This window comes from Salarias fasciatus, chromosome 1 (genome assembly GCF_902148845.1).
Source record: "Salarias fasciatus chromosome 1, fSalaFa1.1, whole genome shotgun sequence".
NCBI classification, from domain to species: domain Eukaryota; kingdom Metazoa; phylum Chordata; class Actinopteri; order Blenniiformes; family Blenniidae; genus Salarias; species Salarias fasciatus.
In genome coordinates this window covers 30,002,961-30,029,800 of record NC_043745.1, presented here as the reverse complement: position 1 = coordinate 30,029,800, position 26,840 = coordinate 30,002,961, and the positions used below count along the sequence as shown (strand labels likewise).

Here is a 26,840-nt window from a genome sequence, read left to right as displayed (position 1 = left end):
GAAGAGACGGCACTTTCAGCATACAGAAAGAGGTAGAAAAAGAGTTTGAGTGGAGAGAGCGTGAAGAGGCTGAGTGTGACAGCGCCGAATGAGAGGAGGAGGAGGGACCGAGCGGTAAGGAAAAAGGGAGGGAGAATCTGAGAGGGGGACGGACCGAGACTGGCTGAGGGGTGGGAGCTCCAGAGACGGGGAAAGTAGATGAGAGGGAGAGAAGTAAAGAGAGAAACTGAGGGAAATCAGGAGAGGAGAGGAGACCAAAAGGAAAAAGAGCAAATCAGCCCAGTAGCACTACTCTGAGAGCTGCAGTGATCCAGGCTGGGAGGGGGAAATTCAGCTCACCAGGGGAAGAAAATTAAACAAAAAATACCAGCTTTTTTTTTTTTTTTTTTTTTTTTTCCTCTTCTGGGTTCAGAAATCAGAAGATCCCCTACAGTGGAGACGGAGCAGGAAGGCAGAGGAACCAGAGAGCTTCTGCAGCCTCCGACTGTCCTGCAGGAGAAGATGGATTCAGACTCCGGAGAGCAGAGTGACGGAGACCTCTCTCCAGGTAGGACTCACTACACCTCTACCCATCAGCCATCACTTCATGACAAGCCGAGCAAACCAACACCGAGCTTCCTAATACCGGTCCACTGGATAGATTTATATTTTTTGTTTTCAACCACAATCAAGTGGATAATCTTAAACTCCTGAATAATTCCTCCTCAAATTCAAGTTTTCATAGGTAGTTGAGAATAGTGTGGGTTTAGTTTTTGACAGCTCTCTGAGCCGTGCTGCCAGCTCTGATGTGTGCGCACTGTCTCCGACGCCGCCGACTGGCAGAGCCTCCTCCAGTGCGCGGATGAAAGCCGGCTCAGTCGCCACCAGGAACAGGCAAGCTCCGACACGTGCGGCCAGTTTGTTCATCAACACATCTACAGCGAGAGAGAGAGAGCGACGGAGAGAGAGCGACGGAGAGAGAGTTGCCTGAACGAAATCATCTGCCGGTCCATGATGCATCCCACGCTCGCAGCACATTAAAAACCGCTCAGTCAGTTCACTGGAAGTTATGTGAGGATGTTACATAAAAATAAAACCAGAGTTCAAGGTGTCAAAGGGCAAAGATTTATCGTGATGAGGAGAGTTATACATTAAACACCCTGACACGCACACACACACACACACACACACAAAAGCTATCATTTCCCAGCATTCCACACACACACACACACACACACACACACACACACACGCACGTGTGGGCGATTTATTGAACTGTGATTCTGTGGAAAAGTCAAGATATGAGATGAAACAGGCTGGAGTTCAAAGATTCGGAGTCAGATGTATCATACAGATGGTGCATAACACACCAGCGAAGCGCCGTTCTATCCGTCATCGCCACAGTCAGCGTTCCTCCTCATCTTATTCCTGTACGTCTCTTCAAGATTCACATTTATGCTTTAAATAAATCTCCCATGACGGAGAGCAAACAGATGTCAGACCTCTTCCCTCCTTCGATTAGCACACTCATGGTGATGATGATAGGTGTAAAGTATTTTAATTAGTTATTAATCACTTGGAAGCCATCGTTCAGGATGCTATTTGGCGACACAGAGCTTTATACATTACTGATGCTCAGCTGAACTCCGGCCATCTGTCTGTCCATCTGGACCCTTGTCTGTCGGTCTCTTGGTCCACTGGCAAAGGGAGAGGAACCCGAATGTGAAGGCCACAAGGCTTGATGGCGAATCTGCATCATCTGCGGACTTCAGGCACACGGCAAAGGGTCGAAGCGTCCACCGTCAGTTTCAATCAGCTCGGGCTTCGTGCAAACAGAGAATTGCTTCATGTCACTTCTACGCTAAGCGCTGTGAACTGTACATTTTCCAGATGCTAAGCCTGAGGAAACTTTTAGAATTTTGTACAACTTACTTGGATTTAAACGTCTTTTACTTTTGTTAAATTATGTAAGTGTGATTCATTCATTTCTCCAAATCAGCAAGAACTAGAAAAAAGTTGCTGCTAGTATCAAATATTGATCAAAAAATTACATATCTCTTAGAAACTCTTTTTTTATTTCAAATCCCAACACGAGTTGCAATGTGCAACAGTTTCTAAGTGCCGGCCACGTAACAAGCATGACCCCTTAAAAGCCTCCTCTTCTCCTACTGAGAAAAACTGGTACGACTTCCTTTGTCAGGTCAGAAGAACCCATTGAAACCTGAGAAAAGGTATTTTGAAAACAGGACTATTTTGAAGCCCCTGTCACACACAAACATGACCCTTTATCCTGGATGGGAGGATGTGGGACGTGTGATTGATCTACGCTTGAGGTATTCTGGTGAAAAACATTCGCACTGTAAATACGGAGGTATTTTCTTTCATGTGGCGTTAACCCTCCTGCCCTTGAGCTGTTAGTGGTTGCTCTTACGACTTTGTGTCTGACATTTTAGATTTCTACCCTGCCTTGATTTAACCCTTGCATGCCATTTTTTTCTGAGCCATTACAAGCTGAAGAATTACATTTTATTCTGACTTTTCCTCTTTACTGTGCCAACTCAGGAAAATGTGTCTAACCTCGGTGTAGATTGTGCGGTTTTCGCTTATAACGTGGGATGTGAGACTACATATCAATGAGAGGCTAGTTCACTGGCAAATGCATCTTAATATGAACATATATTTTCTGTTGTGCTTGCAGAAAATGATGGACGACAGGCGTAATAAATGAGGCAAAGCCTGTGTGCGATCAGCTCCGGATAGTTTAACCATCATGAAGCTGTACTGCGATCATCAGTGTATTCTTTTACTGTATTTCTACACACTCCAGCCTCCTGACTGATGCAAAGACAGACACACCGCTCAAACATTTCATAAGAGGGAGCGAGACTCACATACAGCTCAGTTTAGTTTTCTCTGAGTCGCTGTTCAGAGGAGTAGTCGTCCAACGTGAGGGAGGAAAGTTGTGTTTCTCTGAAGTAATGAGGTAATTATCCTATTAATTTGAAGGAAAAATAGTGCAACTCACATTTTTTTCTCTTCAGTGTACAAAAAAAATTATATTTCCACGTCATGAAGTCTGACCTGCTCGTAATTCGTTTTCATACAGACTGTGACTGTGGCACATTTAGTCCATATAAGCTGACTTGTAGAGCTATATAGGCATATATGTTCAGGATACAGCAAAATCAGGAATGAAAGGAACAAATCGCAACTTCTTATTTTACCGTACGATACTTACACGGTATAAATTGTCAGGGTTTTTTTATTACGATTTAGTTCCACAGGGCACTGCAGCTGATCCCAGCTGACTGCAGATGAAGGCAGGGAGCACCCTGGATAGGTCACAGGTTTATCACAGGGGAAAGACAGAGACAAACAAGGACACTAATGACGTATTCAAACCCAGAGAAAGCCCAGATGGGTAGAACATGCAAACTCCAGCCTCAAGCGCAGACCTGAACCAGGTGATAACTACATGCTAACGACTGCGGCGTGCGACCCGTAGGGTATTTGTGGGTAATTCTATTCTCACTTATGTACAATGTACACCACATAATCTACATTCTCCATTTTGCATGTTTGAAAATACTAGGTCATCTTGACCATGTGAGTCACAATGTGAATTTTTTGATTTGTATTTTTTCATGAATTTATACACTTCACATAGAAAAATTGTTGATTTAGATTTACATTTGTGTTCGTAAAAAATTATTGCATGATTTAGAAATGCCTCAATATTAGTAAGAGACATGTGCTGTGAACACTGATTTATTTTTATACACAGGTTTAAGAAAATCGCATCCCTAAAAATTGATAATGCCATTAAAATATCTTTTTTTTTTTTTTTTTTACTTATAACCTCATTCAATCTGAAAAATAGCAGGTACAGTACAGCGGAGACAGCATCTTGAATGTATGTTTTTCATATGTGAGGCTTGAATAGAGCCTTCACGCAGAGGAAATATTTTGTATTCATGGTGTTCCTGTCTGTGCTTCCTCTTTACTTCCCTTTGTTGAGTTGAGGCACAAAGCTCAACAGCATGCATGTAGAGTCTGACGTCTACAAAGAAAACATGAAGCCTCACGTTCTGTTTCTCCCTACAATCATCCAGCCACGCAGCGAGCATGCCTCTGACCACACAGATACTCACACACCGATTCATCCGGCAGTCCTCGCTCTGTCCCTCCTGTGCTGGACAGGAGACGGCCACACCTTCTGCCCAGCAGAGATGAGACAAAGCGTTTTCACTGAGCCGTGACACCTGTGGACTTTCACAGTTTTCTGGATACAATTATCCCGGAGTTGTTGTATTCGTCTGACATTATGTTGGAGTACGGCGAACAATCAGCCCACGGTCTACTTTAGGCTGATTCATCATGGCGCTGCGACTCACTCTCGAGCAACATAATCCAATCAGCCATCTGCAGAATTATTTACAGCCGTTTGTGTTTACTTCAAATTTTCAAGGGAAAGCAGACTCGTTGAAAAGAGAAGCTGTTGAGCTGTTGTAGTACCAGCTGTGAGATTCATGAGGGCATGGGGGCTGTCGCTGTGCTTTCATTGCAAACAAAACAAAAAAAAAAAACTGCAGATGCTGTTTGACGACACAAGTGAAACTGAATCTCCAGCCAGGTGATCGTCTTCAGGATCAGTTCACGCATTCACATACCAACAAAGTCTGCCGATTGTTAATTGCCACAAATAAACACTTCAAAGATCATGATGCGGCGGGCGAGGCCAGAAGCACTCAGCAGTCAGAGCGGAGCTTCTGCCTCATGACTGCCATGTTGGCAGACTGGCCACAGAGCGGCCGGCCCTGCCGTAGCACTCCCGTACACCGTCCAGTACGCACATGCACACCGAAAAAATGCCTTCTTGCTCATTCCTTTGGCCTCCCAACACATGCACCCCTGACTTTTTTTTTTTTTTTTTTTTAACTCTGTCTTTAATCTGGTCCACAGATGGAGAGTGCTCACTGCGCTACACCCGGCACTCAACACACACACACACACACACACACACACACACACACACACACACACACACACACACACACACACACACACACACACACACACTCTTAAGACACCGGGAGCTGGTTCTGGAAAATTGCAACACGAACTTAGAAAAAAAAAAAAAGAAAGAAAGAAGCTGTAAGTGGAAAAGACGACTCAGGAGAAAGTGGTTTTTGCTGCCGGCTGCAGCTGAAGACAAACCCGGAAAAACTCTCAGGTCTCAGTCTGCGTGTGTGACTGCTTTCTCCCCAGCGCACACGTCCATGCATGCATGACCTGACACAATAATACCGTGACATTTCATCGTGTTTGTGGGACATTTGGGAAGACAATCGTCTCCCCACGGCTGAGCCATTACCGAAACACGGAGCTGGACCGCAGAGGCACTTTGACAGGCATTCTGGTCAAAGGGCTCATAGACGCACATTCAGAGGGGGGAAAGGCTGCGGTCTGACTGCAGGACCGTTGGAAGCAAAGTAAACAGACACTAAAGGCGAATTCTTTTGAGGGAGCTCAGTTTGTATTAACAGAAGGCCTGAGTGCTGTCACTGAAATATTGAGCCGGGTTGGTCAGTCCTGCAGCAACGAAGTAAAACTACAGAGTTTTCCTACTTTATTGTCTTATAACTGTACCGGAGGAGTTTAACTTCCTCAACTAGTTTTTTTTTTCTTTTATCTTCTGCAAGCCATTCAGAATGACAGCAACAGGCTCAATGCAGCTAATGGTAACATCGTGAAGAGATTAAGGACATTAGGAGCACTCGTAATGATTGGCCGCCAAAAAAATATACGGATTATGATTAAAAAATATGATACAAATAAAATAATTATTTGTATATTCCAACCACCACCAAATGGCGTTCAAAATTTCCTTCCCATACCTGCATAATATAATTTGTATTATTTCACTAATAAAGAAGTTATATCTGCACTTCTACTTCAGTAAACAATTGAATATTTTGCCATCTGTGGAATCGTGCACATAAAACTTGTGTTTCAACACTCTCAGAAAAATTTCACTGATTGAGAGTTCCTGTTTAAGTCAAGTCTGAATGGATGTTTTCTCCATTAGTGCTAATGAGAAGTTACTGCGCGCAGGGTTTGTCTCGTACTTTTTTTTTTTTTTGGTATAACTTCGCAAATGAGATCAAATTAAGTGGAGAAATGTCCTCTTCCCAATGATGCTTCAGCAAAGTGAGTAAACAAGGCAGAGTGGGAGGCAGTTACACAGAGCTCTTCACACTTAACGGTGCTGATTATAGCATTGTAAGGCTGTGGTGGAGAGAGAGCAGCCATGTTGAGGATATTTCTCACAAGTTAGGTTTGCAGCATGTCATATCAATTATGCTATTTTTGACTCAACTCTCAAACCCTCGATTCTGAGGCATGAGGTGGAGGCATGGGCAGAAATATGTGTTGGTTGGGCTGTGGGTTTAGGTATTTCATGGGCAATAACAGGAACAGGGAGAAACTAAAACTCCCCACTGTGTTAGTGATCCTTAAAAGCTTGGATTTGAATTAACTCGTGATGACTAAGCTTTCAGTAAAGAGTTTTAAAGAAGGAATGTAGTCACTAAGTCAGATCCAGATCCTGAAGTGTGTGTGTGTGTGTGTGTGTGTGTGAGTGTGTGTGTGTGTGTGTGAGAGTGAGTGTGTGTGTGTGAGTGTGAGTGTACCACAGTTATTTCCTGGACATTATTTAGTGGTGGGTTGGCAGCCATAGGAGCAGAAACTCTTTGGCGTCACACTACAGTGTGTCACGCACAGTGAGACCCTTCAAGGCCAAAACTCAAAGTGTGTCCAACTTTATCACTCAGATCGAACTCTGAGCTGAAAACCCGACTCCACTGTCTGATTAACCTTCACTCCCCTGACATCAAGACCTACATGAGCTTTTTTTTTTTTTGTTGAACTGAACTTTTGCTGAACTATTAAACATGTTATCAGAGAAAATGACACACCGATGAGATGTTGGCCTCACTGATGGACAGCGCATTCTCCATCAGGGCTTTAACCACTGTGAAGACGTCACGGCAACAGAGCGTCTGTTGTCAGTACTGGTGTCAAAGAGAAGGGTCGTCACGTTGTGAAAACATGACAGTGTGGCTAAACGTTGATATTTAAACCACTTGATAAAGAAAAAGCTCATGGTTCAAGGCCCTTTATCAGGCAAGTAACTCTTTTCCTGTAAATCCAGTGTTTCCCATTATTCTTTTTATATGTCTTCCAAACTAGCAAATGCATATTGAGTAGAATTCTAGAATAAATGATTAAATAAATCTGCAACACCTTGAAAAAGATGTTACTTATGCAGGATTTGAAGGATTAGTGAAAATGGTTAAACCGCAGAACACTTCTCATAAAAACATAAACACCATTATTTCATGAATCTTTGCTTTGGCAAGGCTTCTGTTACTTCTGGGGATGGCACGTGTTTAAGGCAATTGACTTTAAGAAAAAATAAAAAAGTATAAAAATGGAGAAATTATATTTAAGCAGTTGCATTGTACACATAAAACTAGTGCAAGTGACAATATGTCAACCTACAGTGTTTAAATGTAATAATACTCATTGTGTGGAGGATGACTTTGAATTAGAATGACGACTCAAATTAAATTTTCAAGCAGCAATCAGTAATAGAATGAATATAGATGTCTTAGAACAGGACTCCACACAATGGAGGTGTTCAGATGGTGTTCTATCTGTCAAATCACTTTTTTCCTCCTCTTTATCGCCTAACAAGTCAGTCAGAACTAAAGAGTGAAAGTTACATAAGAATTGCAAGTCACTATTTTTACTAGTTACTTATTTCGAAGGTGGTGTAGATACTAGTTACTGCAAAGAAAAACCCATCAGCTAAGTGCTGAGTAAATCCTCAAAAGGTTCAGTAACGTGCACAAAACTGTAATATTGGTGTTTCTGTAACATAAATGCTGAAGTTTTAGTGCTGTCTGGGACAAACTCACTTGATAAATCCAGGTTATTATAACATCATCAGTATTTCTTGAACTAAACAGTGTCAGCTGATTTATCAAGGACAATGAGAAGAAAAAAACAACTGAGATGAATTCCAAGCAGACATCTCTTCTAAAGCTGAGCGAATATATATTTGAAGAAGCTTTGAATACATCTGCAGATTCTGTGATCGAGGTTAATAAAAAGAGTTGAGTGCAATATTAACAGTGGTTTATGAGAAAAGCTTCAGACAGTGTTAATGTTAATGCTAACAGGTGGCAAGAGATAGAAGACGAGGAGCTTTATAAGTAAATACAGTCAGTAGTAGTCTTTGTTTTACTTTAAGCTGCAATTTTTTCGTTCAGTCTTCCCAAAACTGTGATTGTTTTGATCAGATCAAAATTCCTACAGCCGAACAGGTCCCATCAACAACAGAAACCATTACATGAAGAATGGTTCCCAGAATTAATTGAATAGTATGAAAACAGACTGAATTATTCAGTTTAGAAGGAGCTAATTCTGCTGCTGCCGTTGGTTTCCGACTCCAGGGTATTCGCTAATGCTTTCTCTTGATGTCATTTTACCAACATCTAAGTTGCAATTGAATTTGCGCAGCCTTAAAAACACCGTCTAGCTCAGCCAGCCTTAATATTATTACAGCCATGTCTGAACTGGCTGCAGCAACGTAATGTCCCATCATGCAATGCCAGTGACGTTTAAACCTCTGACAGGTATTTGTGCAATATTTATGCATCGTATATATTTATTAGGGAAACAACTTAATAGTTTTGTGAGAATTTCCCATGAATTTAAGCCTCAATGTAATATTTCTCATCAAAAATAACCGTTACGTGGCAAAATCGTGGTTTTCTGTTCCTGAAAATGGTGAGATTTTACATTTGTTCTGTAAAGAGCAGCTGGGGCCCGAATAGAAGATGAAGTACAAAATGTTCTAGAAAAATATCAGCTTTTCGTGTCCACACTGAGTCGGAGGATGTTTGTGTTCAAGGGTTTCAGCTCTAAATCGGGACAATGACAGAGTCGAACTCTCTGTATATCGTCGGCACCTCACTTTTTCACATAAACTCAGTCGGAGTGGGTGAACTAGTAAACAAACCAAGAGTATTGGGGAAAGCTGGCAACGGTCCGGGAGATTGTGCGTGCGAGTGTTTGTGTGTGCGCGCTTCCTTACGTGCACGTGTGTGTCTCTTTGTAAGCGATGCCACGGCATGCTGGGACTTGGCCGGGGTCTGTGAGAGGAGCGAGTAACCCAGGGCCGGAAAACACTTGCTTCCTTGCCACTCACGCTCAGCTCAGTGTCGTAGATCTGGTGAGAAGTGGAGAGAGGGGAGGAGAGAGACAAAAAAGAGCTGAGAGCTTCATGAGTGTCAGAGAAAGACGCTGCGGCGCGCTCTTAGTACAACTGCAGATGATGCAAGAGGGGAAGGTGGGTGAGAAGATGTTCTGGGTGTTGCGTGGGTATGTGTGTCTGACGAAAACAGATTTGGCAGGGGGCAGACAATCAAAAAATGGACATATGAATTTGCCCGTCTTCTTTCCACCCCCACCAACTTCTTCATCCTCCCTTCCGTCGCTGCTCCACGCTCCTTTTAAATGAACTGACACATCTGCAGATGTGAATAATGGCTGTGTGCACATGTTTGTTTTTCATTTTTCATTTATGCAAATTTTAAGCATTTCTCAAAAGAAGGCATTTTGTGTTCATCCATTTTCCTTTTTTCCTCTAAGTCACTTCTATCAATCTTGACTGAAAGGTGTGAAATGAAAATGTACATACCGTCATGGCCGTCCAGAAGAGCACAGTTCCTTTATTGCTGATAGAAAACATTGAGGGCGCTTTATGTCTGGAGTCCAGGCCAGATAAACTAAGCATATCCTGAATATCCAGCTCTGTATTTTATCAAGTCGTAGTCTTGCAGTCTGTCATTAGACAGAAACACTCGCACCCACACATTTGTACCCAGATGTCTTTAAATACATTGCTAGTGCTACTGCTTCATAAATCAAGAAAATCCTTGTCTATTTAAACAGCGGCACTTCTGAGTAACCTCACCGTGTATTTAGAATTCTTCTTTATTTTTCATCCTTTCATTCTGTATTTTTTCATCCATTTTCAGTCTCAGTGATGAGAATGGCAGAAAGATGCATAATAAATCAACATCGATATGGTTTTAGAACAAAAACAACCAGTTCAATGGTGATAATTGAGGGAATAGAAGAAATCACTTAAGCACTTGACCTAAAAAACCATGGAGTTGGAATTTTTATCGATTTCAAGTAAGGTTTTGATGCTCTCAATCATTCAAGCCCACTCAACAAATTTGAACTGTATGGTATCAGGGGGGTTGTTGCTGGGAAGTGGCTAAGAAGCTACTTAACAGGAAGAGAACACTATGTCAAAATGGGACTGCACTCATCAGAAACACTTGACATTTTATGTGCCGTCCCCCAAGGGTCTGTTTTGAAACCACAACTGTTAAATGACGTACTATTAATGACATACTTTATGTGTCTTAAGAGCGAAAACTCATATTCTTTGCAGATGACACCAACATATTCTACAATAGCAATAATCATGATGAACTAATAAATATAGTTAACGAGAAATCAAACTGAAAAAGTGAATGCACAATAATAAATCATTTTAAAATCCGAATAAGACTAAGGCAATGATGAATTCAGGTTTACAGATAATGATTGGAGGCGTCCAAATCGAAAATGAGAGTAAATGTTTAGGAATTACAATACACAGTCCATTGTCATGAAAGACCCACATTTGATATATGAAAACAAAAATCTCCAAAAGCTTATCAATTATAAATAAAGTAATGTTGGCTTGTGTTGCTTTTCTACATCAGTTTGTTGTGTTTGGCCCGTTGCCTTTTAGTTATTTGTTCTTACTGGTTTTGAGTTCACGACACGAAGCATTTGAAAATTCTCCGTCAATTGACTGATGAGGACTTTGCCGTTGGATTAAACAAGTTTTTTTCTTCCCAGTTATTTTCAAGCAGAAAGAAACAAATTGAATATAGAACTGGCACGTTTTTTGGTTTTCTATCAAAAGTGGTTGTGTTATTCATTTAGTTCTGTGCAGGCATTTTGTATCATGAATATTTATTTGCTCAAAACAAATTTAAAAACTATTCAATGAACTGTGCTGTAGTGAGAAGCACTGTTACCTCACAACTGGATTTGGGTTATTTCTATGTAGAGTTTGCATGTTTTCCCTCCGCATACATGGGCTGCCTCCCACTGTCCAAACACATGCCCACAGACAACGATAGTCTGTCTCCCTGTGAGGAACTGGTCATTTGGCTCAAGCCAGCTGGACGAAGCTGTAAAAAAGCTGGTCTATATAATGTCATCACTTTTTAAAAATGCTGTTAACGATCAAAAGAAAATCAATTCCTGCAAGTGCAGCTTGTTACTCAGAGCCTTTGCCGAAGCTTCTGTTTTTAAAGTTAACTATCTCACAAAACTTTTTCGTTTTGTGAAACCAACACTGACCTCACCCGAAGCCAGATTAACAACCCCAAATAAACTTCAGATAACTTGTATAAAACCTTTCACAGGTTGGTTACAAACTCTTCAAGTCATCAGTGCATAAATGACTTTCATTCAAGAACCGCTGACATCTGCATTATAGAGCATCTTCCTTGAATGTAACTGCTGCCTAACATGACGAGTAAATCCATCATCAGACAAACCCACGCGGTGCTGACCTCCCATCTGATGTGTCTCTGCAACATCGAAGTAATATAGCTATAGATCCCAGAAAGACAGGCCTAACTGAGGGAGATAAATAGAGTCAAAGCAAGAGTTTCTAGAGTTAGAGAGAGAGAGAGTTAATTTCCCAGGTTGTCACCGCCGGCGAAAAATGTGAAATGCCAGTTTGAATCAATGTTAGCTTTGTAGAAATGATCAGTGCGCAGAGGTACGTCTGTCATTTATCCACATCGAAATAGTCAGTATTTTTGCTCTTGGCCAACACTCTCACACCAACATTTGTCAGTTGGAGCTTGTTTTCCAGAAGAAGCTCCCAGAGGAAAGAGCCAGAGAGGGGAGACAGCCTGCAGCCAGTTCCCATGCCCGGCTCACCAGCTAACCGCGGCCTGGCTCCATGTCGTAGCTAAACAATGGCACACCACGAGGAAGCCGCAGCTGGCGAAGACATCAGCTTTACAGCAGGAGAAAGGTGAAAGGGCAGGGATCTCACAGGACCCTGCAGCCCACACTGCGCCCTGACAGGATGTCCTGTATACTACTTTTGATCCTCAGAGGACCGGTGGCCACTCTGGTCTTCAAAACAAGAAGCAACAGTGATGAAAGACAAGGGCAGACCGAAAGGTTGAGGTCAAATCACTGCTATCTCCCCGCCTCTCTCCTCCGATCTCTTGTGACAAGCGATCAAGCCAGCAGCACATTAATCAATCAGACGTCTCCTGCCTCATTTTGCCTCGTCTCCTGGGTTCGGCTCTTCAGGGACTTGGCCATTAAAAGAAAGAGAGAAAGAGAGAGAGACTGAGAGAGAGACAAAGAAAGAGATGAGGGATGGAACATTAAATAAGGCTGTGCAGCAGCCAAAGGCAATCTGTTCTCGTGTCCCTCCTGGCTCAGAGAGGCTCCTAAGTGCTTTTTCCCTGGACTGTTCATCACAGTAGAGATACTTAAATCAGTCCCAAGATAAACACACTTATAGTTTCAAAGAGAGTCGCAAACAGCGCTGCAGACCTCTTCATTACGGTTTCGTTAACATACATCTGTATCTTTTATCACAGAGACCACCCAACAACTTTCTCACTTTGATTGTTTTTTATTCTGCTTTTTCCATTCATGATAATTCAAAACTTTCTGCCTAATAGTCACAGTTCAGCCTGATGGTCAGAAAAAAGCCATACGCTATAATTATGCATGTTACTGGCTGTTGGTGGTGCTGCTGTGTGTCGTAGTGAGACAGCGGTTGTCAAATTTCTGACATTATCACAAAGTTTTGCTAAGTTGTCTGCTGTTGCACAACTGTGATAACAAGCGATAACAACACCTGCTGATTCCTCTCACTGTCCAATTAAATCAGGATAAAAGAGCTCGAACCAGTTCCCCTTCTTTCACCCAAAAATGTGCAATTCACAGAGTGCTTTAATTTAAAGAGTCTGAAATAGAAAAATGTATGCAACATATTGTTGACCTGTGACAGATTGTTTTGGGTGGCACTGTGGTGCAGTGGTCAGCACTGCAGCTTCGCACCAAGTTAAAATTCTGGGGAGAAACCTAATCTGTGGGGAGTCTACTTGTGTTTGCTTGTGCTTGCATCGGATTGTCTGTAGGTGCTTCACTTTCCCCCACGGTCCAAAGACATGTATTCTTAATAAGTCACTCCATTTATACACAGCACATGTGAGGCTGTGTGTGTCGGTGTGTGTGTCAGCTCTCAGATGAATTGTAAAAGGTGTACTGTGTGCTGTTCAGCCCGTATCAGCTGGGAGCAGCTTCTGCTCCCCTCAGACCCGGTCAGAATGAAGCAGCGATGAAAGATGGATGAATGGATGAATATTTCCATAATCTCATAAAATATTGCACACTCCCTCCTTACTATGCATGCTAAAAGCTGAAATTCTGCAGGAATTCACTGACATTGAACAGATTGAAAATTCAGCAGAGAAATAAGCATTTCAATACAGTGTGTAGTATTAGACTAGCATGAATAAAGTTTACATGATTTATTTTCCTGAACAAAGATCACCCAAAGCTAACGAAAATATCAACATATGAAAGCTTTGAAATGTTTTGATAATGACAGTGAACTTTTTTTTCTCTCTGTATAAAAAAACAGCCTCCTTTTACAAGCAAATTCTAAAGCAGTGCATGCTGTGGGCTGCATGACAATGGAAACATTAACATTTCTGTGCTGATATGGAGAACAAAGTATGTAAAAGCACCATTGCCAGAAGCATTTCAAGTTTGAAGTAGTTGTTTACAACAGTACGTCTGCAAAGAACAATTAGCACAAGTAGCGTAACCTTTGTCAAGCGTAAGCCTGGCCTCCAGCAAAAAAGACCATAAAAACAGGCTCAGAAGAACATATAACTGACATTACCACTATTTCTACCCTTCATTTCTGAGCTTTACTTATTCAGAGCCGTTTCACTAAATTAAAATGCCCTTTTCATTAGAAATGTCTGAAACAAAAAAAACAAGCACTGACAGACATTATTAAAAATGCATTACGTTCTGAACTTCATAATTCTCCCCTGACGTGTGTTTATGTCAAAATGCAGAGTGAATATCTGTTTCCCACACAGGGAAAATAAAGCTAAGTTCATGCAGAGACAGAAACAGCTGCATTAAACATTTACCGCACAAAGAAAAATCCAACATCCATTCATCTTGTCATGTATTTTTTTCTTTTTTTTTACATAAGGTCAGACTATGACTCTCAACAACTGTGTGGAATATCTGCAGTAAAGCAGGAGCTGCAGCTGTGGCCTGCACGTCTGAGGTGCAGCCACAGGCACAAAGCCAGTTACATGTACAAAAGGGAATGAACTTTAAACTCTGTAACCTCAGTTAACACAAATGGAAGTCATTAAGGTATTAAAAGTGAGTTATTTATTAACCCTAAAGGTCTGGATGCCCCTCTACATCCTGAGCAGCTGTTAATGGCATGGTGAATGACCTCTTTCAGTGCCAGGCTACCCTTTGGAAAGTGGCTCAGTGTCAGATTTTTACATGTCATGAATAATGCAGATCGCTGCACTCCACTGTACCGGCTCTCGAACCGTTTCCCTCAGCAGAAATCTTATCATTCTGGAGCATTTTCACTGCCAGTCGCTTTCATCTAGATACAAACAGACGGCTGCATTACAACAGACAGGGAGTGTGCAGAGGCGGTGTGTTTGAGTCATCCCAGTCGCATTGTGGGAGTCGGGAATACAGGGCCTGTGCAGGTCCAGAAGGAGCGATAGAAAGACCCAGAAAACGACAGAAAAACACTCCTCTGCCGGGATGCTTCTCCATCCTTTACATGCTGTATTTACTATTAGTCTGTGTGCATATGCAACAGCGAAATAGCAGGAGTGAACTGACAAACAGCAGATCAACAAGCCAGCAGCTCCGGCACTGGAAAAGAAATATGTCTCTCCTCCGGCTCCACTAGTTGAGGCACCAGCTGGCACAGTGCTCCTCCTGTGCTCCCCACTTCAGTCCACTGGCCCCTCAGGCTTGCTTAACTCTAACCCGGCAGGCTATTAAAACCCCCTTTACTACCGCGGAATGACCCGCTCCATTGTTTTCCTGCAGCCTTGTAAATGCAGCCAGAGCAGGCCTGCTGCAACATCGCATTGGACACCAAGAGCAAAGGAAGAGGCCACGGCAAAAAGCGGAAGTCAAGCTGCCACCTTTGTTTATTCCTTTGGCGTGACGTGCATTATATCTGACATTTTCCTGTTACTGATACACGGCTGATGTGTTTGTACTTCCTGAAATGGCATCTCTGATGGATGACGGACTTTATTAGGGAGGGCTTTTCCTGGGCTCTTCGCCACAGCACCAACAAACAACTCCGTCTCTTATATGCGTAATTTGAGCGAGTGTCGCTCCTGCAGGAGTCCAGCGATACAACACAGTCCAGGCAAATGTGGATTAAGCAATGCACTCCTGTTTTCCTTACAAAAGAAAATCTCTGTAAAGGAAAACGTCTGGAAGATATTGCTGTGGTTGCATTTACAGGGGTGCAAAGAGTGGGCTGGCAACCCCTCATTTCAGAAAGGCATGCATATAGAATATTGCTGCCTGTGAATGGAAAATTGGTTGCAGATGGAAAGTAAATGTACATCAGGGAATTTTGGTAATGGCTACAACTGAACTACACGGAGGCTTTGCGGAGCTTTTTGTTTCCCACCGAGGCACTCTCCCACCATCCTGCATCTCCAAACTAAGCTGTCTGTCAGCAGCCTTTCACTTTTTAGCTGTTTGAACTAATAATGCTTGGACGAGGGAGTGCCAGCGGCAGAGCAGCGGAGAGTGAATGGAAGCTTTCCTTTCTCCTTTTCATTATTTTGAGTGGTCCTGGGCATCATTGTTTCGTGCACCATGTTAACAAATGCCGATGACCTCCAGTGTGGGCTATCTTTAAAGTGACTGACGTGTGGAACATCAGCATCTTTCCATTTAAAAAACAAACAGTTCACCTGCGCGTGTAACCAGAGTGCGAGCTGGTATCTGTCCAAACTAAACATCAGCATGTTGTCAGTAGCAACCCCAAACAGGGAAGTACTTATCGAGAATGATCTTTCCACGAGAGCCTGCGTAGATGTGTGCCTGTGTTTTGTGGACATGCCAAACATATGTTTACACACATTATGGGAACCTGCCACCCTTTCAGGAACATGCTCACCTTCAAATCATTAGATTTTAGTAAGAAGATATCAGCATTCAGTGAGAACAACTGTAGAATCAGTTTTTCCTGTTGGGAATAAAATAAGGTTTTTTTTTCTATTGTTTTTCAGAGGGTTACAACCTTGAGCAGAAACTTAAAATTTGAACAAGAAGAACAACACAGTAGTTGCAAAAGTAGCTGACTGTAAGAAACGATAGTTATAGGGAGTCATTTTTTTCTGACTTATTATGGTTTATTATTGTCATTACTTTTTATACTTGGAAAGTCTATTCAGGCCCCATTACGCTGAGCTTTGGGGGCTTTTTGGGGTGCTTGTATGTTCTCTTTGCACATGCACGGCTTTTCTCCAGATAGTCCGGTTTCCTCCCTCAGTCTAAAAACAGGTTTATTGGTGATCCTAAAAGAAAGGTGTGAATTTGAGTGTGTTCGATAAAGCGAAATAGAAAACAGAATATTGGTGCTCCCATTCTTTTTCTTTTTGTCAGTTTTTGCAATATTTTTGTGATTTTTTTTTTTTTTTTTTTTTTTTACATTTTTCAAACTTACAATAGCTACTCAGCTTATCCAAAAGTTCTCCCTTTTTTTTTAAAATTTTCCAATCTGTCATTGCCTCAATACCAATGCGGAATTATGTGCACATATTCATACAGACAATGTCAGACGTGTGTGTTCTGTGCCGTTCCGGTTGATAAGTGCCTCCAGCGTTGACTCACTAAAGGCCAGTCGGCCCTCGTCAGTGATCGCTGCTGGCCCTGCTAATGGCTCATTCTTCTGGTTGCTCTGGAACGGGACCAACACAGGCCTCAGGACCTCGTCTCACCACCAAGCTGTTCACAACACTACAGAAAATGTCTGGATCAGTGTTAAACCTCATCACTTTACTCCAACGCCAAACCTCTAAAAAAAAGCCAGAATCAACTAACTTGAAATTCAAGGGAACCTTTTCATTTCCTCGTGTTCATTTTCGGGATTACGAAGTGAGTTTTGTTTAACTGCATGAGTACACAGAGGCTTTTCCGATCACTATCTCAGTGATCTAAATCTAAGATTGTGCAATAAGCCATATACAATTAGTTCAAGCTGTGCACTTGAGTCACATTTGAATAAGCAGTTTGGCATTCGGCACTTCATTCATGTTTCTCTGTCACTGGCTCATTCATCAGCTTGCTACGCGACCGATGAGTAACGCCCCGTAGTATGCATGCAGATGTACAGCGAGGTTGTTATAACCCGACACCAGAGGCACAGCTCCCGCTTTTATTCCAGCCTCCTCTATTCTGGGGGAAAAGCTTCAGGGTCAATATGGAAAGCAGGACAACTAAAGCACACATGGGAACACATGACCAAAAATAAATTCCAGATTTACATGTCAAAATCTAAAGTTAGAGTGTGCTTACGTTTTATCGAAGAAAAGTTTAATGTTTTAATTTCAAATATGTTTAATCCAGACAGAATTAAATAACACGTTCACATGTACCCATGATACAAGTCTTTCAGTCAGCACTTACCAGATCTTGCAGAATCCCCCCCAAAACCAATTTATTGACCTGTTTAATATAACTTACATTATATAAAATAGGCAGTTCAGAAACAATATTCCACTGTAAAATAATAGTTTTCTGTCATAAATTTGATCTGGCTCAGTGTTTTCCTCACAGCTGTGCAGTCACTTCCTATTAAAGGTCACTTATTTGACGAGCCTTGGACTGAAATGAAACTGACGGTGTGTTCGCACTTGTCAGATTTGGTGTGATTTAAACCCTAGAACCCTGGTGCGACCGCGGCGTCAGTGGAGGTGTGAACGCTGCCCTCCGAACCCTGACGTCTCACCACACAGGAGGCCCGAGTCCGGCAAGGCGCACAACACCTCCCAGCCGCCTCGGATACAGTCCAGTTGATAACTGACTTCATGAAGCGCTCGAAACAAAGCAAATGTGACAGGCTGGTGTGCACAACGTAGAATTATCTGCCACTGTTGTAATGTTTGTAAAATTGCAGGAGAGTTCTTGGTTGGATTTGTTACATCCATTCTTTTGAACAATGTGTGAAAACTTTTCACTTTTGGTCAACTTTGAGCAGGACCTGGGTAACTTCACAACATGAATAAATCCACATTAACATTTTTTGCAGTGCACCATTTTTTTTTTTTCCAGGGTTTGGCTGCTCTCCATGTTCCTCGCTGTATGTATGTTCTGATGCAGTGCAGCAGAAAATGTTGACTCAGCCTACTAAAAACATCAGGCGGGACAAAGAGAGACTGTCCAGTCAACAGCCGCGGCCAGAGAGCTGCGAGCACCTTACTAATCCTGATGTTAAAAGTAAACTTCAGTAACTCCCAAAAACACTCTTATGTAACCATTTTGATGGGCCAGTGGCTACAGCCACTAGTCCCACTCTTTCCCTGGTGTGTTTTTTAGGAACGTATTCCCACAAGCTACACAGAGCAGCCATTTTATTTGGTGCAAAGTTGAGGACAAATGATACCGAGACGATAACAAGCAGGTAAGAGAGAAAATGTGAAGGCGGGAAAGAGATAAGAAGCAGGAGAGACAGTTTTCTGGCAGTGTCTTCGCTGACAGCTTGGACTCTTCTCTAACTCATTCTGACACTCTGGTTCATGCATGTCATTCATCAGAACCTCTAGGTGACAGGCTATGTGTGTGTGCGAGAGAGAGAGAGAGAGAGAGAGAGAGTGAGCGATAAAGAGAGCTCGGAGTTCTCAGTGTCTTCTTGTGCACTCATAATCTTCTGTCCTCGCTCGCTCGATGTGCTAAAATCTGCAGCCAGACCTCTGAATCAGCCTCCTCCTTTACTAGCACTCTGACTCACACCTCGACAAGCCTCATGTCCATTCTTTGCCGCGTTCTCCCTGCACACTCTCTCATTTTTGCTTACATTCTTCGTCACTCCGGGATGTGCAAACAGACTTGAGACAGGGGTCAAGGCGAGTGAGTCGATAGCCACCTGCTGGTACTTTGAAACCAGGCTCCAGGCTGTGTGGTGAGGGGTAGCAGCAGAATAATTAGTCTGCTTATAGCTCTGCTAAAAACAGAAAATGTCCAATCATTTCCTTGCATACAGCACTGTGTTTAACTGAGAGTCGAATCGATCTTTGCTGTAATAGTTCAGGATCTTGTTGTTTCATTGCGCGGACGAGTAATTTGTTCCACAAGTGAATGGTCACACGTATCTGCAGGATCCAAATCCAAACTGCCCGAACAACCAATGGCCTGACAAGGCTAGCTTTATGGAGCAGGCTGTCACCTTTATCAGAGTGCCAGGGTTTCAGAAATCCATCCAGTCGGGTTTCTGAATATCAGAGGCTTGCTGGAACAAAGAGCTGTTTCAGAGAAACAGGAAATGACAGTGACAAAGAGAGCCTGTTGATGAGAGCCACAGATCTGCCTAATGAAAAGCAGTTATATATCCTAGTATTCAAACATCATGGGGGCCGTGCTGTTGTGACGCTTATGTGTATGTTATCTATTCACGACCTCAAGCCATGCAGTTATTTCTAAAAGCTGAACATCGGCCCTCGGGGATGACACACTAACTCATTTTCCTTAGGTTGATTTATTTACAACTCGTAATCTTGGTTTTCAATGCTGACTTTGGGCACAGATTATTAAGAGGGGGTAGATTTGCACAATAAACATCCTTCATCGATGCAAAACAGCAGCGCTGGCTGAATAATAGTCAGATTCTTTAGCTTGTGATTTGCAAATCTTGTTAATGAGCGAATGCATAACGCCGTGGCCTCAAAAATGCAAGAATGAAATAGAAAGAACTGTATTCATCCCTGGAGAAAAGTTCAACTACCACAGAACAGTTTTTCTTTCTCATGTTAGTCTCTTCATACAAGTCGAGACTGGAGGAAAATAAACTTTTTGACAGTGAACTATGTGTGGCTTTTTAAAGTTCATTTTAACTTTCTTCACCGATCAGTACAACTCAATTTTTCTTCAACAACCAACTCCTGAGTGCATTTATCCACTGAAAAATTAAAATTCATCCAAGGAATAAAGCAGGCCCGTATTCTACTTGAAGGCTGCTCTTAAAGTCAGTAATTCACAAGGGGCGTTATGCCAAACACACAACAGCCCGGACGTCCCTCCATGGCGACATAAAACTCAAAAGGTTAATCTTCCAATCTCAAGTGAGGCAGCACAAGTCCCATCTCCAGCTGTCGATAAGTCCAGGTTTCCTTGGACACGGCGCTCTCCGTGGTGGGTGAGCACCTCATGTGGCAGCCACCACTTTGTGTGTGAGTGTGTGTGACAGGTGAACATGACCGAACGGGTCAACTGCTCAGAGATTTTCTGAAGCTGTAGGAATGGACTGAAAAACTAGATTTCATGTAGCCTATGAGGATTTGGAAGGAATTAATTCTCACTAAAAAAATACACAAGAATAATGGATTGTTGTCTGCTGCAGCCTGGAAAAGTAAGGTTTATGGAACGATCAGGAGGTTTTTGTTTTTATTATTTCCTTTTAACTTCAACAGCATTTAACAAGTTTCTGTGATAAAAATAGCTACCCATGAAAGAAAGCAGAAAAAAGCTGACTTGCGGTGGTTTGAAATTGCCTCCGGTCCAGATGAAACAATTACTCGCTTTCATAATTACTTCTTAAGTTTTCAAACACTGCTGTTTGGTTTGCTCAGTGGAAACCAAATAAAATCCCATAAAGACAAGAAACAGCAACACATTCAAGAGTGCGGCAACTTCTTCAGTTTGACATTTTGTGGAGGCTCCCAAAAAGTGTGTTTGGAAAGAACGTCAAATCATGTGTATTGTGGAAAAGACAGAGTTAGACGTTTGCCTTATAAGCCGTTAAATATCACGGCGGGCTAATTATATGAGCAGGAAATGTCATTTAGCTTCAGAGCAACACACGAAATGTCACATCTGTACATTTCCATGAAATGCCACGAATTGGGTTCCTCCTGTTGGTCGAGCCTCGTTCGAGCTCTTCTGTGCGTGTGCGCTTCCCGAGATGTGACAATGAGTCCATCACACCAAACGGCCGTCTCGATTTAATTAAATTATAATGACAACAAAGCAGGTGTTTCTCTTTGAATTTGGACTCATCTGCTCGTCTGCGGTAAGCCCACTGGGCAATGACACCCCCGTCCACGGCGCCGCTCGCGCTCTTCACATGTACATGTGGAGGAAGAGGTTGACAGAGTGCCCAGGGAACCGAAGGGAAAAGTAAAGCCTCTTTCCAAGGCTTTAATCATAATAGGAGTTATCTGGTGTGTAATTTGAAGCTGGGTGGCACCTAAATAAAACCACTTTCCATACTCCCACTTCCCACATTCAGCACACGTTAGACTGCTGGCATCGCCGCACGAGGACACAGGGAGCCTTTGATGTTCTCCTTCGTGACAAATTGAGGCAACGGCGGTACGCGACACAAAACTGCAATCAATTTGGACGTGCGGAGAGAAAGACAGTGCAAAGAGGTTCTTATCTGCATACAGCTGCTTGATGTTATCCACAGCAGATAGTCCTTCCTCCAGCAGCCGGCTCGCTAAACCGCTGCCAGCGCCAGGAAGGCCGACGCCCTGCCGTAGAATGTGGCCGCTGCCCGTCGGCTCATCCACTCCTCTGCAATCCCGGCTTCAAAGCGCGTGCCGCGCCAAGTTTGTATTAAAGACACAAAAAGGAATCTATAAGCGCGCTCAGAAAAGTTATTGGCAATTTAAGGTGATCAACAGCAAAGGCGGTTGGATATCAGAGTTAAAACTGATGAGGTTTGGCGTTTATTGATGCCAAGAAAACTGAATCATCCAAGAAGAGTTTGCTTCAAAGCTGTGCCATATCAAGAGAGATCACAGTAAAGTGCTACAAATTCTCTGTTACACAACACGACATTGTGCAACAAAATGAGAAAAAAAAAAAAAAAAACTCTGTTTGCCTGAACAATGAGGGAGAGGACATTATTTGCAGAGCACATTTGGCGTGCCAGACAATTCAATGTGCTTTACATCAAGAAGGAAAACGAGGCATTGGCGAGAAAATTTTGGTTACGGTGAAACTTTTGAAGCACAGACAAAGTAAACAGTGGAGGACACAAGCAGCCGTGCTTTCATGATGGAAGGTCAGCAGTTTGCAAAAACCTGCTTGTCTGGATGAGATTCAGCTGTTCGTTCAGAACATTCAGAGTCGCACACACCATCAAAAAAGCAGTTTTTGAGCCTTGAAATGACATTCAATTTCTTCTTACTAAAGTAACATTTATTGAGAGACTTCTGAATACAGTGGAAAGCAATTGTTTTGAATTGGAACTTTTTCATGTTTACATTTAAAATACATTGCTGGGAAGTATTTGATATGAGAGAGACACAACACTGAGGTGTATAAGTTTGAAAAAAGAAGAAAAAAAATTTTTTACTTCCACACTTTATATTGTCTATATAAGTCTACGTCTACTTCTTGCTGAAATTACTTTTTTTTAAAACAAAAAATAAATCTTTGAAATAACCCATCGCAAAAATCAAGAGGGGTGTTGGTTATTAACAATAAAGTATAACAAAACAAACTGGAATCATGTACAGTCGGCTATAAATAATCCAACTACAAGCAGACTAATTAAAAAACGTTACAAAAACTATATTTTCTAAACATCTAACGTCAACTTCCTTCTTTCTCTCTTCTTGCAGGACAGGAGAGCTTCAACTCTCGCTCCCTGGCGCTGCAGGCCCAGAAGAAGATCCTCAGCAAGATGGCGACCATGGTGGTGGCCAACATGCTGACGGACGACGCCAGCAGCGAGATCCTGGACGAGCTCTACAAGGCCAGTCGGGAGTTCACCAAGAGCAAAAAGGAGGCCCACAAGATCATCAAGGACGTCATCAAGATCGCGCTGAAGATTGGAATCCTATACCGCAACCACCAGTTCAGCCCGGACGAGCTGGACACCGTGGAACGCTTCAAGAAGAAGATGAACCAGGCGGCCATGACGGCGGTGTCGTTCTACGAGGTGGAGTACACCTTTGACAGGAATATTTTGTCCGAGCTCCTGCTGGAGTGCAGGGACCTGCTTCACACCCTGGTCGAGCAGCACCTGACCGCACGCTCTCACGCGCGCATCGATCACGTTTTCAACCATTTCGCCCACGGGGAGTTCCTGGCCGAGCTGTACGGGGACGGAGAGGAGTACAGACTCTCTCTGAGGAAGATCTGCAACGGCATCAACAAACTGCTGGATGAAGGCACGCTTTAACCTCGCGCCCTTGACCGCTTTCACCTCTGGTTCTTTCTCCTCTCGCTTCCACCTCTCGCTGGTCTCTCCTGCCTCCTTCGATTTCCTCTTCACTCGCTCACCCCTGACCGCCTCCGCGTCCGCCGCCTTCTTATCGCTCGCGTCTTCCTGTTTCTTCTGCATCCATTTCCACAGAGGTCGTCGTAACGTCCTGCTGCTGTGGTTCAGTGAGGGAAATTTTTTTAGACTGTCCTTCCACTCAGTGGATCACTGCTGCACATTTGGATCGCCTGCTCTGCATCTTATGCATCATAGCACTCCAGTTCATCCTCTCTGTGTGCAAAAGTGTACTGTACCAATGGCCAAAAACATACAGTAGGTATATCGGGATATGGAAGATAATCAGTGGTAATAATCAATCCGTGTGTGCGCGTGTGTGCGTGTGTGTGCGTGTGTGTGTGTGCGTGCGTGCGTGCGTGCACTTGGGATTTTCTTGAATAACGTTGTGTAGTGTTTGTACATAAGACCAACTATGACGTGAAGTGTGTTTTATGTATCTGTGTCGATCTTCTCTACAAGGGTGTAACACTTGTCTTTTATTAAAGGTTTCTTTAAATCACCGTTTCGCAGTTCTTCCAAAAACTTTTTTTTTTTTCCTAAATGGCAAGATTTTCTCTTATGACTCATGTTCTATCAAACATTTGAAGGAAAACAACGATTTGACTTAAACGCGGACCAATTACTGAGTGAGTCAAAGGCTTCAAAGTGACTTACAGTTTTTGCTGCTTATCGTTCAGGCGCACTGAGAATGTTTAATTCCACACCAAAACAAAAACAGACGCAGCAAAGAGCTGCTATATCAGCACAAGTCCAGTTCTACGATAAAGCATATGGTCCTAAAAAAGTCAAAAGACTCTTTTACCACCATCTCTTTCCTTCACCGGAAAAATCCGTGACTCACTGAATCTAAAGCAACACCAGAGAGACGGCGAAGCAGCTGAATGAGGTTTCTTTCCTACGGTTGGTTAGGGTTGCTGTAGAAATGTTCACTTACTCAGAGGGTCGGCTAATATTAGTGCGTTCAGAATTTCAAACTTTCCTCTTCTACTGCTTTTGAAATGGCCGCAAGGTCACTATACCCCACTCTCAGACTGATCAATCAATCATTCAGCATCTAGTGTTCAGAAATAATATCGGAAACCCTCCATCCTGAGGTCAGGAGGTTAATCTATCACTATCGCTGCTGTCTACAACACACAATGAAGTCATTTTGCCCATCCGCGAGTTTCAAGCTCATCATGCGCTGTTTTTATATTCGTATGGTGATGCCTCAAACAGACTTGATGAAGCTTTTTTTCTATCTGGAATATAATCAAGTAGTTTATATTCCAAAGCCTTTTCTGGACTAACCTTTTTAAAAGACTTATTATGCTTAAATCTTATCAAATGTCAGCCATATAAAAGCAGAAGAACTTACAACGGCTCTTTAGTGCTGTTGCTCTTTCTCTGATCAAATTAATTTCAATGGGGCCAACAGTGGTTTGTGAGCGAGAGTGAAAGGTGGAAACAATGGAACCGCTGTAAAATGTCAAAATAAAACTCTTATCTATTTTTTAAATACATAATTGGTTGATTATCCCAGCTTGTAAAAGAATGTTAACATGTAATCAACAGTAATAATAGTGATACCAGTAATATGATCTTGATATGGGCTCTATATGGGTGGTAGTATTTGTTCATATTTAGGGCCTGAGAGTATATAAAGCTTTGAAACAAAAATACTATTGATGCAAACACAAAATAAAAATTTGAATATAGAAGTATTCAGTTCCATGAATACAATTGTGATAAATATAATAAATGTGACAGGTCTAAATTACTTTAAAACTCAGCAGTGCTGATGAATTGAACACACTGCAGAGTGTCGTAACGAGTCTGTTGTTTGAAAGTAGCAACTTGCTGATTTGCAGGCAGTAAACTGGAATGAAGGATATAATACAAATAAAATAATACAAATGTATATTTAAAATATTCAAATTAGTTGGTTAATAAGTCAGAATTATACTGTGAGGTCTTTTCCCTCTTCCCATTATGTCCTTTTTCCTGTAAAGAAATGTTGCACTAAATAGCTGCCATGGCAGAAACATGCATGGACGGACAGGATATGGAAAATAAAACCTGAATTGTGCATTAAGTGAATACTTTCCTGTCAGTTTGCACTAAATCCACAGCAGGAAAGAACTTACCAGTGCATACTTTGAAATGAGCGGGGAAATCTGTGATTTGTCATTTCTGATTCATTAGATGCCCTCAGCTCTGCTCCCAAACCCAGGAAAACAGATCGCTGCTAGCCTGGGGAGGTTCCAGCTGAATAATTTTGGTGGTCACTGCAGAAGAAGTTTTATGTCTCTGTCTCCATGTAGAGGCCCATAACAGACAGACCACCCACCCACTGAGCCCTCGCGCACACTCGCATACTTACTGTCTGGCAGAAGCAGCTCCAGCGTAGCAGGATTCGAAAAGTGTTTTAAAATTAATTTATTTCTATTAGCGTCTGCCGGTCTTGTTTCCTGCCACTGGGCAGAGTCTGGAACTGGTGCAGACCTCCTGAAAATCATAAGACCTGAGACATAGCAGAGCGAGATAAAAAGTGTCAAACACATCATTCATAATGATGATAACTTCTAATTAGAGGGTCATTGAAAGAAAGAGGCGACCACACATGCGTACACATATGTCTTGTGCTTTTCTGTGGAGAGAAGATTACAGACTGGTGTTTTTTTAGTCTGAAAACAAGCGAATTAAGGAGGAATGATCAGTTGTTTGTGGGTATAAGTTTGGGTCTGGGAGTACTTTCTCTAAATAAATAAGTCGACAGAGGCGATCCCATAAATCTGAATTTCATTCTTTAGCAATTTTACGGAGAAAGTGGGAAGCAGACGGATATTTAATGACTTTCATCTTCTTGTTTTTGTAACCTCCTGGCTGTCAGTTCATACTAATGGTAGTTTTCTGCGTTTATATTACGCTATTTCAGAATTAATGGTCACAATTGAAACTGCCTTGCCAAAGATAATCAGTCATGACAGTGTGGGTCAAGTTAAGAGAAACATTTTTCTCCAAAGCCAGACCGCATGGTATAAACTTAGCCGACATTTCAAATCCCAAACTCCAAGTACATAACATGGTCTCCAAGCTCGTACCAAAATAACCCTCAAAGCATCATTAGAGGTTATTTTCTCAGACTTGTCAAAGCTCCTTCAGAAAA

At 42.3% G+C, this 26,840-nt stretch overlaps 1 protein-coding gene across 1 annotated transcript; it reads left to right on the top strand.

Annotated features, from left to right (window-relative positions):
• The first annotated feature begins 154 nt into the window (after positions 1–154).
• On the top strand, positions 155–23,941 carry tnfaip8l3 (tumor necrosis factor, alpha-induced protein 8-like 3). Its single transcript, XM_030094889.1, has 2 exons — positions 155–547; positions 23,031–23,941. Exons 1-2 carry the CDS (start codon positions 502–504, stop codon positions 23,591–23,593), a joined length of 609 nt encoding a protein of 202 aa, XP_029950749.1. The 5' UTR covers positions 155–501; the 3' UTR covers positions 23,594–23,941.
• Positions 23,942–26,840: the final 2,899 nt, after the last annotated feature.

Bases quoted from the DNA above. Each gene is read 5' to 3' on its own strand.
- tnfaip8l3 (XM_030094889.1), top strand. From the start codon at position 502: ATGGATTCAGACTCCGGAGAGCAGAGTGACGGAGACCTCTCTCCAG. The intron at 548-23,030 runs GTAGGACTCACT...CTCTTCTTGCAG, and splicing joins TGACGGAGACCTCTCTCCAG to GACAGGAGAGCTTCAACTCT.